Source organism: Balaenoptera acutorostrata, chromosome 10, assembly GCF_949987535.1.
Source record: "Balaenoptera acutorostrata chromosome 10, mBalAcu1.1, whole genome shotgun sequence".
Lineage (NCBI taxonomy): Eukaryota > Metazoa > Chordata > Mammalia > Artiodactyla > Balaenopteridae > Balaenoptera > Balaenoptera acutorostrata.
This window is the reverse complement of record NC_080073.1, coordinates 36,534,619-36,550,623: the sequence shown is the minus strand read 5'-3', so window position 1 is coordinate 36,550,623 and position 16,005 is coordinate 36,534,619. Positions and strand designations below refer to the sequence as shown.

At 56.7% G+C, this 16,005-nt stretch overlaps 1 protein-coding gene across 3 annotated transcripts; it reads left to right on the top strand.

Annotated features, from left to right (window-relative positions):
* The first annotated feature begins 1,520 nt into the window (after positions 1 to 1,520).
* ITIH3 (inter-alpha-trypsin inhibitor heavy chain 3) lies at positions 1,521 to 15,206 on the top strand. Of its 3 annotated transcripts, XM_007174755.3 has the most exons (22): positions 1,521 to 1,638; positions 2,288 to 2,308; positions 3,287 to 3,453; positions 3,539 to 3,643; positions 3,906 to 4,068; positions 4,623 to 4,736; positions 5,807 to 5,932; positions 6,235 to 6,351; positions 6,575 to 6,743; positions 7,339 to 7,464; positions 7,740 to 7,921; positions 9,160 to 9,345; positions 9,510 to 9,649; positions 10,328 to 10,482; positions 11,133 to 11,150; positions 12,191 to 12,214; positions 12,456 to 12,488; positions 12,646 to 12,759; positions 13,257 to 13,461; positions 14,166 to 14,338; positions 14,530 to 14,641; positions 14,961 to 15,206. In XM_007174755.3, the coding sequence occupies exons 1-22, from the start codon at positions 1,546 to 1,548 to the stop codon at positions 15,088 to 15,090; spliced, it is 2,673 nt and encodes an 890-aa protein (XP_007174817.1). In that variant the 5' UTR covers positions 1,521 to 1,545; the 3' UTR covers positions 15,091 to 15,206. The 3 variants fall into 3 exon arrangements, with proteins under 3 accessions (XP_007174817.1, XP_007174818.1, XP_007174819.2); XM_007174756.2 differs by lacking the exons at positions 1,521 to 1,638; positions 2,288 to 2,308 and adding an exon at positions 2,860 to 2,959; XM_007174757.3 differs by lacking the exons at positions 1,521 to 1,638; positions 2,288 to 2,308 and having other exon boundaries at positions 3,372 to 3,453; positions 3,523 to 3,643.
* Positions 15,207 to 16,005: the final 799 nt, after the last annotated feature.

Below are 16,005 nucleotides of genomic sequence, written 5' to 3'. Positions count from 1 at the left end.
CCACAGCCCCAAGAGCCCAATGGTCAGCGACCATAGCCGCTGAAGATGACCTCATGAACTAGATGTCCTGGGAGCCAGACTGCAGGGCCCTTCTCTCTGCTCCCAGGTGTCAGCCCTGAACTCGGTGCCCGCCGGCAGTGTGGGTCAGGATTCAGGAGGCCTGGGGAGAGCAGGGACCCCCAGCCGGGCCTCAGCAGCTCCCTTTGTCGATCCGCTATCGTTGTGCTGACTTTGCAACTCTCTGTCATTACTTCTGTGGCTCCTGCCACTTCCACTCACTAGTCCACTCTTTCCTCGTGGCTTCTGCTGCCTCAGAGCTTCTGCTTTCTGTCCTCTCACTCTGTTTCTCTGCCCTCAGAGAAACAGTCAACTCTCTCTGTACATCTCACAGTCAAGTGCACTCTTGGCTTTCAGTCAAGACCATGGTACGATCCATAAATTAGCTGTCCTGTGCTCAGGCATCCTCATCAACACTGTTCAGTAGTGGCCGAGTAGGAGGGTCACTGGGTCACTTTGCTCAGAAGAACATGGGTATGGCCGGCACATGGTACCCACTCTGGAAAGTCTAGGGGCTGGCAGGGCCCTGGGATGGCCCAGAAGGACCCAGGCCCCACTAGGAGGGGATAAGACCCTGCCTCTGAGGCTCCCATTGTCCTGGATAGCAGAACTCCAGCCTCACTGGAGACTTTCAGGAGAACGACTCTCCAAGAGGCTGAGGGCAGCTGAGTTCCTGGCCAGACTGGGAACACAGGGATGAATGTGACACATGGCCTGGCCCTCCAGGTGCTCAGAGTCTAGAGAGAGTGATCAGATCCAAACATGCGAACCTCAACCAAAGGTAACGACAGAATGTAGGCCCTTCGGGAGCTTGGATCCTGGAGCAGGGCTGTCTGTGGTCAGCTAGGGGACAAAAGAGGAAGACTTCTGAAGGAGGGACACAGGCTGGCAGAGATAAGAGATGTGATGTGCAGAGAAGGGAGAGGTATGCCAGTGGGAAGAGAGTTAAGTTCAGAAAGCAAGTTGGAGCTGGACCACAGGACTTTGGGGTTGTCCTTTTCAAGGGGTTGCGGGAGACACAGAGAGTAATGAGCAAGGGGTCAGCCATGGAGATCTGAGCCTTAGGGGGATGGGTCTGGTTTGGCGCCCTGGCTGCCTCAAGAAGGGGGGGTGACTGTGATCCAGGAGGCCAGACCAGAGGCCACGTCTGCGGTGCAGCAACAATGCTGAGATGCTGTTTGTGACGCCATATCCCGTTGCCCCCTCCCAGGGGGTCTCGGGGCCCATTTGCCAACACAGAGCTTCTGCTTTCTCCGGGGGCCTCCTTGTCCCACAGCCCCTGGGAGTGAAGTCCTAACACTTCTGACGATACCCACGGGGCCTCCTTGGTACAGGCAGATCCAGGCCCATCACTCCACCCATGTCCAGCTTCCCGGGGGATCCTCCCGCCTCCCGCTCCTCCCACCCACACTGCAGGTCGATGACTCTACTTGGGAAACACTAGGCTTGCTCATATAAGGAGCCCAGGTGCCGCCAGTGTGCTCAGCGATGGCGTCTGCTCGGTGGCCCTGCCTCATCTTGGCTCTGCTCTCCGGTGTGGCGGTCTCTGGCTTCCCTAGAAGATTATGCCGGCTACTTGGGGTAAATCTGCCCCCTCTTCACCATCTGGCAGGCAGAGGGGCCAGGCCGGGCGGTCCTGTGTGTAGGGTGAGGAGGAGGCGGAGGCTGGGCAGTGAGCTGCAGGGAACAGAGCTGGTATGCGGGGAACTGGGCTCCAGACCTGCTCCCTAATCCTGGGCAAGGCTCTTAAATCTCCTGGGCCTCTGTTTCCCTACCGGTCAGGTGGGTGATGCAGCACGATCAGCTCACCTCACTGAGGGGCTGTGAAGGTCCACGTCTGAGACAAGGGTAGAGGTCTCTAGGAATGGCCGAGCTGAGCTGTGTGGGGTACAGTGGTGGTGGGGTCTGGATGGGGCCTCAGGGGCCTGGGGCCCAGGGAAGGGCAGAGTGAGTCAGGGTATACGGGGCAGGGGAAGAGCTCTGGCTTTGGTCCTCCTTGCCCTGATCCCCCCGGTGAACTGGAGATCTTCCCTCCCTACACCTCAGTTTCCCCATCTATTCAAGCCCTTCCTACTCCGACATGTGGCTCTGGGTGGGTCCATGTCCAGAGGCCCCTCAAGGTGTGTCTGTGGGGGTCACTGCTGAACCTTGGCCTCAGCCCAGAGCCTATTGCCAAGCCACTGTAGCCTTGGCCTTGGCCTGACCCCTGTGTTTGTCTTTGTTTTTGCAGAAACGGAGCCTCCCGGAAGGGGTGAGAACTTTCACCAGGGATGGGGCAGGGCAGGGCAGGACGGAGCTAGTTGCCCAACAGCAGAAGGAGTGGGCCACAATGGCAGGTCCCTCCAGCTGGTAAACAGCTTATGGCCCCCTGCCCTCGCAGACCCCCGCCGTGACTCCAGAACCCTGGGAAAAAGCACCACAGAACCATGGCCCTCGGACCTGCTGATAGAGCAGAGGACCGCCCTTCCACAAGTCCATCTTCCCACAAACACTTACCGAGCACTTGTCAGGCCCCATGCGCAGGGCAGGAGACACACAGTGAACGGCCCTGTCATGCCTTCACGAAGCATCTTTATATCCATGTTTAACCCAGACGTCTCCCTAGAGCATCCCTTGGTCCATCACCCCGTTGGAAAGAGGGTTTTTGGGGGCATGAAGGCCCTCCCCATGCACTGCCCTCAGATAGGAAACAAGGGCCTATTTGGGAGACAGAAGCGGGCAATTACCAAAGGACACAGGGGGCGGGCTGGGGTGGGTGTGGACATGCTCTTCCTAAGCTGAGGTGTGGAAGACGAGCAGGAAGAGCTAGGACCTGGCATGGCTGGAGCATGGGATGAGCAGAGGAGGCAGGACCCGCCTGGAGGCCCCCAGAGCCACGGGGAAGACTGTCCTGAGGGCAGTGGTGAGAACGGGAGGGCTTCAAGTGGCAGAAGAACAGGGTAGGATTTGGGTTTTTATACCGTCTCACTGGCTACAGCTGCATGTAAACAGACGGTAGAGATAAGGATGCAGAGTGACCATCAGAACAGTGGTGGCCAATTAAAGGCAGCAACCAAGGATGCTGCCCAGGCTTCTGACATGGGTGACCGGGAGACGGGAGGGGCCACTTACCAGGCAGGAGCTTTGGAGCCCACAAAGGGGAGCTTGAAGGGGAGAGGCCAGGAGGAAGACCTGGTTTCCAGGTGCCTCAGGCTGGCTGGTCACCATCTGCTGATCACCTCTCCCGCAGGTGGTCGATGGCATCGAAGTCTACAGCACCAAGGTCCACTGCAAGGTGACCTCCCGCTTCGCTCACAATGTCGTCACCACCGGGGCCGTCAACCACGCAGACACTGCCAAGGAGGTTTCTTTCGATGTGGAGCTGCCCAAGACAGCCTTCATCACTAACTTCACCTTGTGGGTGTCACCACGACTGCTGGCTCTGGGCTGGGAGGGGAGTCTGGCTCAGCATGAGTCCCCCAGCAGCTCTCTATCCCTGCAGGACCATTGATGGTGTTACCTACCCTGGGAATGTCAAAGAGAAGGAAGTTGCCAAGAAGCAGTATGAAAAGGCCGTGTCCCAGGGCAAGACAGCTGGCTTGGTCAAGTAAGTGTGGACCCCCAGGCCTTGGGGAGAACGTCAGGGCTGTAAGGGCCCTCAGAGACACAAACAACAGAACAGCAGCTATTATTATCATTATATGGCAAAATGCGCCGTAATTCTTACGTTATCTCATTTTGAATTTGAGGCAACCGAGGCTCAGAGTGGGTAGGGGTCTTCCCCAAGGGAAAGGGACTTGAACCCAAGGCCCAGGAAGGATGGGCTGGTGCTGTCTTTGGGGCAGTCATTGTCTTGCACCCCCATTCAGGGCCTCTGGGAGGAAGCTGGAGAAATTCACGGTCTCAGTCAATGTGGCTGCAGGCAGCAAGGTCACCTTTGAGCTAGCCTACGAGGAGCTGCTGAAGAGGCACAACGGCAAGTACGAGATGTACCTCAAGGTCCAGCCCAAGCAACTGGTCAAGCACTTTGAGGTAATCAGCTGCTCTCCTGCAGCCCCTGCTGAAACTGCTGGGGGCAGGGTGCTGGGAAGGGTCCCTGGGCAGACCCCACAGCAGGGTCAAGAACACAGAAACCCAGGCCCCACCACTTGGTTAAGGAGGCATGGGGGAATTACAGTGGCGCTGGCTACAGCACCTGGGCCAAGGGGAGGAGGCTGGGCAGCACCTGGCAGATCCAGGTTGGGTGCTGGGCCCGTGGGGGCAACATCACAAAGTGTCTCTGTAATGCTTGTAACTGCTTACATGGGCATTTTACCTACATCAGAGTGGAAAGCCAAAGGAAATGCTTTAGTGGTAGAATCTGGGGCACCATATGGCAGGTAGTAGAAGAGTTCTGGGGTCAGAGTACCCACTTAAAAGCCCTTGTGGTCATTTTCTTGGTGGGAGACAGCAGGCTTGGCTGTCACAGAGCTGTCCTAGAGGCTGCTCCCTGTACCATCACTGACCCGTCTCCTTGCCTTTGTTGTCCTGGAGGCTGGGCTCTGCACTGTCACTGAGTGACATTTCCTTACCTTTCGCCACCTCAGATCACAGCAGACATCTTCGAGCCCCAGGGCATCAGAACGCTGGATGCTGAAGCCTCATTCATCACCAATGACCTCTTGAGCAGCGCCCTCACCAAGTCCTTCTCAGGGAAAAAGGTGGTGTAGATGCCCCTCGGGCCTGGGGGGCAGGTGCAGGAACACTGACCCTAGCAGGGCGAGTCTGAACCTGGAGATTTGGCTGATGCAAGGGGGAGAGAGGAGAGAGAGAGAGAGAGAGAGAGAGAGAGAGAGAGAGAGAGAGAGAGAGAGAGAGAGAGAGAGAGAGAGGTGTGTGTGTGTGTGTGTGTGTGTGAGGGGGATAAGTCTGCAACATCCCCTTTCTCCTAGGCCCCCTGGGTCAGGAGTGAGGATGCTGGAGGCAGGGGGCTGCTTGCTGATGATGACCTGCCGGAGGAACTGGGGTCTCAACTGCACTGGGTGACAGGGAAGCCATTTATATAGCCTGGTCCCATTCTACTTTGGGAAGTAGGCAGGGCAGGTTACTGGTCCCTGTTTTACAGATAAGGAGACAGAGGCCAGAGGGAGTTTTTTAGATCTGATTCCACATGAGGGGTGAAAGAAAAAAGGGAACTTTATTTTTGGTACTGGTGGTTGGCTCTGGTCCCCAAGGTCCCCAGCAATTCCAGGGGCCTTGCTGATCATGGGCAGTGGATGAATAAATGTTTATATGGACAGCAAACCTCAGTCAGGACTCCCAGGGTGAGGCCCGAGGAGCATTTGCTCAGAGGGCTGCTGGCCTCTGCAGGCGGTGCCCTCACCCAGGGCCCCCTCCCAATTCCCGACTCTGCTCCCTTCCCCCTCCTCTTGGCAACAACACACACAATACCACCCAACATGAAATCCCCTTTCATGGTGCAGAATTCCCCTCCCAAAGTGGCTTCTTAGTGCAGGCAGAGCTAAGGGACTTGTGGGCCCAGTGAGCAGGAAGAGTGAAAGGCTGGCTCAGATAAGGCCCCTGGCCTCCAAGGAGCTCCCGATCTCCAAAGGGGAGAGAGGTGCTCAGAAAGGCCTGAGCACCCCAGAGGGTGGCAGGACTGCACAGGCACCCACCTACAGGCTCCTCGCCATGAGGACTGCACCTTGCTCCCCAGGGCAGCCTCGGGCTGAGGTCTGCAGAGGGCAGGCCCTGGCTAAGCTGAGCAAGGCTGGCCATCACCCTCCCTCAGGGCCACGTGTCCTTCAAGCCCAGCTTGGAACAACAACGTTCATGCCCAACCTGTACGGACTCCCTCCTCAAAGGAGATTTTATCATCACCTATGACGTGAACAGAGAGTCTCCAGCCAACGTGCAGGTAGGTACCCACCGACTGGCTCTGCCAGGCTGGTAGATTCCCCACCATGGTGGGGTGAAGGCTGAGGCGGGGAGGGGCTGCAGCTTCATCTAGTGAGACACCCTTGATCCTCAGCCCAAGGATGAGTTTCCTGCAAGGCGTGGGGACGATGGGTAGTCCAGAGCCTTCGTGTGGCACCCCTGGAGGGGTGGAAAGGACATCTTTATTTTGGGCTGGTTAACGGCTGCCTTCCATTTGCAAGGGCAGCCAATGTGAGGTTGCTGAAGGGACACTGGCCTCCCCTCTCTCTCTCCCCTTTCCAGATCGTCAATGGCTACTTTGTGCACTTCTTTGCACCTCAAGGCCTTCCGGTGGTGCCCAAGAACGTGATCTTCGTGATTGATGTCAGTGGTTCCATGCGCGGTCGGAAAATGGATCAGGTACTCTCCTCGGTGCAAGCGGGTGGGGGTGGGGCGTGTGGGAGGGAGAGAGAGATTTTTGAAAAGTGGACGAAGCTAATATTTCCAGTGAAAGAGGAGAAAGGGGGACAGGATTCTAAAAAGGCACAAATCATCCGCCCCTTTTCTTGCAGATGGCGTGGGCCTCACCGCCAGCCTAGGCTGGGAAGACATCTTCTTGTCTGCTTGTCTTTCTCCTTCCCAGACAAAGGATGCCCTCCTCAAAATTCTGGAGGATGTGAAAGAGGATGACTACCTGAATTTCATCCTGTTCAGTGGAGGTGTGACCACTTGGAAAGACACTTTAGTTCAAGCCACTCCTGAGAACATCCAGGAGGCCAGGAAATTTGTGATGAATATTCGTGATCAAGGAAGTAAGAACAGAGGGGAGGGAGCCAGGTCCTGCCACTCCTCTCTGCCTGAGCAGTCTGTTCCCCTCCTGCCTTGGGGCAGAGACTCTGCTGGTCCAGGTCCTGCAGCCCCTGGCTCAGGGTAGAAGTGGGAGTGGGGAGTCCTCAGGCTTGATACTGGGGTGTCTTCTCTGTGGTCTACGGAAACCCATTCTTTCTGTTTCTAACCTGTGATCCTGGTGCCCCATCAGCCCCAGCAAGATAACCCTTATCCATGGCAGTTTTGTATGAAAGATGACAAGTGACGTCTATACTGTTCCCCACTCCTCCCTGTGAGAGGAGCTGGGAGTCCATTTGACTGTTCTCCAAATTGCTCTTACAATCACCATGTGCATCTATCCTTCCGGCAGCCCTGAGAGGCTGGTCCTTTTACTCATTTGAAAGACTAAGTCATTCATTCATCACTCACTGAGTCATTCAGTCGATATTTACTGAGTACCACCACATATGGGCAGGCAGCGTCCCTGGGCACGTAAGCAGGGCCTGCTGTCTCGACCTCCTCCACCCTGGCACCCTGAGGACACCCTCCCACGGTGCCGTCTGTCTGTCTGTGTGCCAGTGACCAACATCAACGACGCGCTGCTGAGGGGCATCAGCATGCTGAACAAGGCCCGGGAGGAGTACAGAGTCCCGGAGAGGAGCACCTCCATCGTCATCATGTTGACCGACGGGGACGCCAATGTGGGTGAGGCAGCGGGTGTAATTCGGGCTGCTGCTCCTGGCTCTGTAGCTGGCGTGCTGCAAGACCTTGGGCAGCTCTCTCCAGGGTCCCCCATGGTCTGTGAGCCCCTCAATGGCAGGGCCCTGTCTCCCTGCCAGGCCTTCCCACATCTGCCTCTACAAGGGCTGGTGGCCATGACTCCGCCAACTCTGCACGTGTAGGAGTCAGATCTGTCCAGACAGAGCTTCTCCTGACAGCTGCCAGGGCTGTGGCTGGAGCTTGAACACCTTCTCCTGCAGGTGAAAGCAGACCTGAAAAAATCCAAGAGAATGTGCGGAACGCCATTGGTGGCAAGTTCCCCTTATATAACCTGGGCTTTGGCAACAATCTGAATTATAACTTCCTGGAGCGTATGGCCCTGGAGAACCATGGGCTTGCCCGCCGCATTTACGAGGATTCCGATGCCAACTTGCAGTTGCAGGTATGCCTTGTCTTGCACACCTCTGGGAATGAGGCGCTCACTACTTCCTCAGGAAACTGTTCCACTGTGTGACAATTTTGGTTATTAGAAAGAACTTCCTCTTGGGTTGAAATCTACCTCTGGTTATCTCTTACCCATCTATACTGGTTCTGATTTTGTCTGTGGGCTACACAGAACAGACCTGCTTCCTCTGTAGGACTGCCAGATCAAATAGAAGACATCCAGTTAAATATGAATTTCTCATAAACAGCAAATAATTTTTTAGCAAGCATGCTCCAGATATTGCATAGGACACTGTATTAGTTTACTAGTGCTGCCGTAACAAATTACCATAAACTGGGTGGCTTCCACAACAGAAATTTATTGTCTCACAGTTCTGGAGGCTAGAAGTCCAAAATCAAGGTGTCGGCATGGCTGGCTCCTTCTGAGAGCTGCGAGGGAAGGATCTGTTCCAGGCCTCTCTCCTTGGCCTGTAGGTGGCCATTTTCTCCCTGTATCTTCACATCATCTTCTCTGTGTGCATGTCTGTCTCTGGGTCCAAATTTCCCCCTTTCATAGGGACACCAGTCGTATTGGATTGGAGTCTGTCCTGAACACTTCATATTAACTTGATTACCTCTGTAAAGACCCTTTCCCCAAATAAGGTCATGCCCTGAGGTATTGGGGGTAAGGATTTTAACCTATGTATGTTGAGGGTACACAATTCATCCCATGACAGCTGTACTTATACTAAAAAGTAACTTGTCATTTACCTGATATTCAAGTTTAACTCATGTCCTGGATTTTCATTTGCTAAATCTGGTACCCTCCCCCTCCTCCCTGGCACAGGTGACTGCTTCTCCACCTCTGCAGTGGACCCCCCGGCCTTCCTCCTGTCAGTCTCCGGGTCTCCATGCTCTCACCCCACATCGCCTTCTTTAGTCGGCCTCCACCCTTTCTTCTTACTTTCGCTCTAACAAACATTTCTTGAGTCCTTTCTATGTGCCAAGAACTCTGTCCTTTCCTTTTCTATTCCTCCCAGTCTCTACCTGGGGGGAGGGGGGAACGCGATGAGGAAGGGCTCCCCCAAACTGAAGGGCACAGTCAGGGCCACGTGGAAGTGGAGATCAGGAGCCAGGACTGGCCCAGCCCGGGAGACTCAACAACCCGCAGAGGCGCCAGTGGGAGCCTGCCCACCCTGTCCTCTCTCTGCCCGCCCTGGTGGCCTGAGATGACCAGGTCCCCTATCTGGACTCCAGGGCTTCTATGAGGAGGTGGCCAACCCGCTGCTGACAGATGTGGAGGTGGAGTACCCTAAGAATGCCATCCTGGACCTCACCCGGAACAGTTACCAGCACTTCTACGACGGCTCTGAGATTGTGGTGGCTGGGCGCCTGGCAGCTGAGGACATGAACAGCTTTAAGGCGGACGTGAAGGGCCACGGGGTAAGCTGGGCCGGGGCCCGGCTGTGCGCCGGGGATGGGGGATCCGCACGGATAGGGCTCCAGCCTCCTGGCTGACGGCCCAGCAGTAGCAGCTCCTGAACAAGGCCCACCTGGCTCCTGGCTCCAGGCCTCCAGCCTCTCACCTCCTCCCACCCCTGCCCCAGGCCATCAACGACCTGACATTCACTGAGGAGGTGGACGTGAAGGAAATGGAGAAGGCCCTGAAGGAGCGGGACTACATTTTTGGGAACTACATTGAGCGGCTCTGGGCCTACCTCACTATCGAGCAGCTGCTGGAGAGACGGTGACCCTGCCTGGCCCACCCCTCACACAGCCGGGCCCCGCACTCAGCCCCTGGCACTGCCCCAGCACCTACCTGTGAAGCCCCCTGTGCTGGCTGTGCTCGGGGGGAGCCCACGAGGAGGAAATTACACCCCAGGAAGTGCATCTCCACGCCCACTCCAGCTGCTCTGCCCTCTTCTTGGCCAGGCCCCATGGCCTGTTTTTCCTGGAGTAGAGCCGGGTCCATCATCTGGGGCTCAAGCAGCAGCCTGGGAGCACCTCGAGGGCAGGGGTGGGCCTCAGCATCCTGTTCCCCGCACCCAGCATGGGCCCACAGAGATGTTGACGCTGAACACAACCAGAGGCTGGGACCCCAGCCCTCAGCCACAGGGAGCAGAGCTTGGGCCCACGCGAGAGGGCCATGTCAGCCTTCCGTTAAGTGGGCTTGGCCAGGAAAGCCGCTGGCGCTCAGCATGTGAACACTATCATGACTGATTGTTGGCAGTGGCCATCTTGAGCCCCTTGTATTTTTCAGATGGGGAAACAGAGGTCCAGAGAGGAATCAGGGCATGTCCGTCTGTCCCAGGGAGCTGGTGAACCAGTTTTTTCTGAGTGCTAGTGGGCTCTATCCTGGGGGACCCCATTGGGAGGGGTGGAGGAGGGTCCTGGGCTGACCCTCCCACCCCGCCCCTCCCCACAGCAAGAATGCCCATGGCGAGGAGAAGGAGAACCTCACAGCCCAGGCCTTGGACCTGTCCCTCAAGTACCACTTCGTGACTCCACTGACCTCCATGGTGGTGACCAAGCCTGAGGACAACGAGAATAAGACAGCCATTGCCGACAAGCCCGGGGAAGGTGGGCACGGAGGGTGGGGGCCAGAACTCGGAGGCCTTCTTCCAGGCCCCTGGCCTTAGGTGCCCTGAAGAGAAGAGGGCCAGGCTGAGGAGACCAGACCTGCTGAGAAGCGCAGGTCCTGGGGGCATCAAAGGAAAACTGGCCAAGGGATGGGGAGGGTGTTGTAGAGGGAGCGAAGCCGTTAGTGTGAACAGGAGCCTCGAAGTCTCTAAAAGGGCACAGTGCCCAGGGTCATTTCCAGGAAAGGGACTTAGGCTGCAGCATGGAAGGGTTCAGTTAGACAAGAAGAAGCAAGGGTTCAGTGAGACAAGAAGAAGCACTTCTGACCTAAAAGTTAGGCCTGCAGCAGGCGCCTGGGGACTGTGAGAGGAAGAGGCCCTGAGAGCTGGAGGCTGGGACCAGGCCTCCTCAACCAGACCCCAAGAGGGGGGTCCTGAGTGTCCCTGCAACTGGCACGGGCGATGGGGGGTTGGCACTGGGAGGTAAAGAGCCGGTCTGGGCCAGGCCTCTGCCTCCAGGAGCTCCTGGTTCCTGCAGAGGGCACACGAGGCCTGGGGCTGGCTGGCTGGCCAGGCAGTAAGGTGGTCACATTGGCCCTGACACCAGGCGTCTGTGGCCTCTAATGCATTTCTCCTCTTCCTCCCTCCCAGGGCCTGTGGATGCAGAAGGTGAGCTTTAGCCACAGCTGGGTGGGTGTCCCAGGAGGACGACAAGAGAGGACCAAGGAGGCCTTTCCAATCATGCTGGGGATGTACTGCCTGGGGAGGGGCCCTCAGGACACCTGGGTTCAGCTCCCAGCTCTGCTGTGAACTCACCAGGGGCCTGGGGCTGGGCTCTGTTCCACTCTGAGCCTAAGGGTTCTCATCCGGTAGCTTCCCCCGCCCAAGGAGGGACAATCAGTATGAAAGTATTCTGTGACCTGCAAAAATTAGCAACTCAATTAGCACTCGACTAATCCCACAGCAATCCTTTAAGGGAGTCCTCTCATGGTTCCATTTTACAGTGAGGAAACTGAGGCACAGAGAGGTTAAATCTATTTGCTCAGTGACTCAGTCAACAGGAGGCCAAGCTGGGACTTTGGCCCAGGCAGCCTGGTTCCAGGGCCTGCACTGGAATTCACAGCACTTTGCGCTTCTCTCATTGTAAAATTTGACCGTCATCCCCCACAAACCCACCACCACCAGGCAGGGCCTCCCCAGCCCCTACCGGCTTGCCTTGTCTCTATCCATACAGGCTGTCCTAGCCAAGCAGTATATTTGGAATGGGTCATGGCTTTGCCCTCTGAACAGCCCTGTGAAATGTAGTCACGGTGCGTGTGTGTGTGTGTGCGCACGTGCGTCTGGGTGGGTGTTTTACTACCGAAGACAACAATCACCTGTGAGCCTCATCCCACCCTGGGGGTGGGAGTTCAGGGGTGGGGGACGGCATTGCTCCTGACAGAGAAACTGACGACCTAATGTCTTGCATTTTAGCTACGTGGAAGTGCTGAGCCCCAGTATTAACATTACACCCATATTACCCACCAGCCCTAGAAAGGAGTTCCCTGGGCATGTCCCATTTCTAAAGCCTAAACTTAGGGGGTCATATTCCCACCCTCTATCTGTCAGCATTGGGGGACCAGCAGCCCCGAGACAGGCAGAAGGCATGGGGTTGGGGGGAGGGAACCCCTAGACCTTGCTCACGCCTGCCCTTTGGCTTCTTTTTTCAGTGATCCCCTCCATGGCTTACCTGAGTGAGTATGTGCCAGCTGCCACAGAGCGTGGCCCTGTGCCGTCCCCCTCCGGAGTCTTTCCTGAATCAGCTCTCTGGGACAGGCAGATGGTTGGGGGGTCCTGAGGGGATGAGGGAAGGTGTGGGTTTAAGAGCATTAGGGAGCAGGAAGGGGAGAGGCATGAACCGAACTCTGGGTGGGGGTCCTGGACCCTCCCCCGCCTGCTTGTTTAGCTCAGCCCTCTCTCCCTTTGCGTCCACAGCCAACTCCCAGCCTCCCCAGACACCCTACTACGGTGAGTTCCCCAGCTCCTCCTGGGGCGAGGCTCAGGGCCCAGGGCCAAGCGCCTCCCACCTGTCTAGGGGTCCATCCCACGGGGACTAGGAGGCAAGGGGAGGGCCCCCGAACAGTGAGAGACCCTGGGAGCCAGCCCCTTCTCTATGTGCACTCAGTGGATGGGGACCCCCACTTCATCATCCAAGTTCCAGAGAAGGACGATGCCATCTGCTTCAATATCGACGAAGACCCAGGCACAGTGCTGCGCCTCATTCAGGACCCTGTCACAGGTGGGGACTGCGGGCTGGGGCCAGGGTCTCTTCCTGGGAGGGCCTGGAGTCCCTAGGATAGGCACATGGACTAGCTCCTCACTCTGCCCATAAGTCACCCACCTTATACGCAGATTACATCCTGTAGGGATTACAGATTCCACCCAGAGCCACAGGCTCACCTAGTGCCCCCGGGGCCAGTGGTGCTGGGGAGATGGTTAGAATTAAGTGCACCCTGGGCGTGCAGGCAGGACCCAGCCTGTGCGTAGGGAATCATTTTTTCTCTGAACAACACTGGCCCAGGCAAGGGGCAGATCCACAGAGTGGGCCCTCAGCCACTAGCGTGACCCCCATGAGTCTAGGAACAGATAGGGTTGGCTCTGAAGTCCTGGTCTCTCAATGGGGCCCCCACTGGGCTACCCCTCAGTAGGTCTGGCTGAAGGGGAAGGTGCGTCCCTAAAGACCAGCCTGGACTCAGAAGGTCTTGCTGGTCTCTTGCTACCCTGCCCCTCTGGCAGGCCTCACAGTTAACGGGCAGATCATTGGTGAGAAGAGAAGCAGCCTGGACTCCCAGACCAGAAAGACTTACTTTGGCAAGCTGGGCATTGCCAATGCTCAGATGGACTTCCAGATTGAGGTGACACCGGAGACGATCACCCTGTGGCATGGGGCTGCACAGAGCACGTTCAGCTGGCTGGACACAGTCATGGTCACACAGGATGGGTAAAGCCCCACTACTGGGTCTCTGAGAGGCGCTATAGCGCAAGGGTCTAAGGAGGGATTTGAACAAATCGCAGGACAGAAGATCCACAGGGCTCATAGGAAAGACCAGTGGCCTCAGAGTTCAGCCCCTGCCTAGGGGAGGGTGACCACGGTGGCCCCCCCACCAACCCCTGGGGGCCCCATCAGAGGCAGTATTGGTAGCTAGACAATTCATAGGACTGACCTTGAAGGAAGGGCTGTGTGGACGAAAGCATTAGGTGGACCTGGCAAGCAAGCTGATAGCGACAAAGATCCCTACATGCATCGTGTCTGGCTGAACTTGCTTGTTCTCAAGCTCCTCAGCCTCTCCTACGTCTTCAGATCACCCCAAGCTGGGTGGGCAGGGCAGCAGTGTTAGTTCCACGGAGGCTCAGAGAGGGGCAGAACTGGCCCAATGTCACACAGGAAGCCAGTGGTCGAGCTGGGGTTCAATCCCGGGCCTTCAGACCCCCAGGACAGCCCCCTCTCCTGCTTAGAGAGGAGCAGGGACCCACTCAGTGGAGTGAATAGTCAACATGCATGAGCGTCTTCTCTCCAACACCCCTGACATAGTTTCTGGAGTCTGTGTGCTCTCAGGTGTCATGTCTCCTGCTGAGATACCCTTGATTCAGATGCCTGGTGTCATGGCCACTAGGCCTCACTGCTGACCTCCTCTTCTCTCCTAGGCTGTCTGTGACGATCAACAGGAAGAAGAACATGGTGGTCTCCTTTGGAGATGGGGTTACTTTTGTGGTTGTCTTGCATCAGGTGTGGAAGAAACAACCCATCCACCATGACTTCCTGGGCTTCTATGTGGTCGACAGTCATCGGATGTCAGCACAGACACATGGGCTGCTGGGTGCGAAATGTTCAAGCCTCAGGTTGTTCAGGCCACATGGTGGAGGGAAAAAGCCACGCAAAGGGCCAGCCTAGTCACCCTGGACCCAGGGCTCAACACCCCATCCAGCCTTTGCATCGACCTTGGAAGGCCAGTGGCCATGTCACGTATGGTGGTGGCAGGGCTGACAGTGTGAATGTTTTTATCCCCAGGACAATTCTTCCACCCCTTTGACTTTAAAGTGTCTGACGTCCACCCAGGCTCTGACCCCACAAAGCCAGATGCCACAATGGTGGTGAAGAACCATCGGCTGACGGTTACCAGGTGAGGAGACTCTACTGATGTCCTCACCCTGCCCTGTCACAAGACAGGAGGAAGGCGCTCTCTCTGCCCACGCGCATCAGACCAGCTGGCTCTTGTCGTCTGTGGGGCATCCTTGTTTCCCTCTGGGGTCTTGGCCCCCTCTAACTGGGAAAAGGCCAAATTTGACCCCCTAGAAGGAGTAACCACAAGACCTCATTCTTGACCAGAGTCTGGACTCCTAGAATTGGCAACTTCACACCCCTGTTCAACCTTAGGCCCTTGAGCGCAGCAGCCATCTTACCTACCCCGTGTATCACAGCATCTCTCTCCTTTCTCCCAGGGGCTCCCAGAAGGACTACAGGAAGGACGTCAGCGTTGGCACAAATGTTGCCTGCTGGTTTGTCCACAACAATGGGCAAGGGCTGATTGACGGCGTCCACAGCGACTACATTGTCCCCAACCTGTTCTGAGTGGACATGCCAGCTCCTACTGAGACCGCTGGCAGGGCTTGCCTGGCATCTGGAACAGAGGCACAGAGTGGGGCCTGATGGAGGGCTGTGACAGTAAAGGCCGAGGAGAAACCGGACGGCTACCAGTGTCTGCATGCTTCCATGAGCCCCTGCTCCAGGGGACAGGCAGCTCGAAGGAAGGGCTGGCTGCTAGGAAGGCAACTTCCTGGGCCTCTCCACTGATGCGGCTGAAAGACGCAGTTGGTTGGGGTGGTACTATGGGGAGTCAAACACATGACGGTTGGGGAAGGGAAAAATCAAGAATTGACTCGAGAGCAAAGAGGCTCTGAGAAGTCGGGAAGGACTGACCGCATTTCAGAGTTCAGAAGGGTCAGAGGAAAAGTCAGGGGTCATGGCTCACAAGCTCTTATCAGGACCTTTAGGCCTGAAGCTCCTTCTATGACTCAGCAGCAAAGAGTGCTCCAGGGCAGACCCAGCCTGCAGCTAATTGTGCACGCCCCCCACCCTTCCACTCTAATCATCTCGCCATCCATCCGCCCGCCCATCCCCCGCCCCCCCCCCCCAACAACCCATCTATTCAGCAGGTAAACCCAACATTCTGGGCTAGGATCTGGGAGCACATAGTTTAGTAACCCAGGTCCTGCTTGCATGGGTGCCCAAGTTTCCCTTCAGCTGGGCTGGGGATCCCTGGGATCCTCCAGTCACTCCTCATGGTGACCACCTGCTGCACCCTCACAGTAAGTCCTGGGTGGGGTGGGGGTCAGACAGAGGTTCCTAGAGAAGGGGCTCTGAGGGCTCTCAGCCTGGACAACCCTCTCCCACCCGGACAACAGCAACTGCCTCTCCCCAGCCCTCCCGCTTCCAGTGAGAGCTTTTTTGCAGCGCAGACCTGGTCATCATTCCCTGCCTGAAACC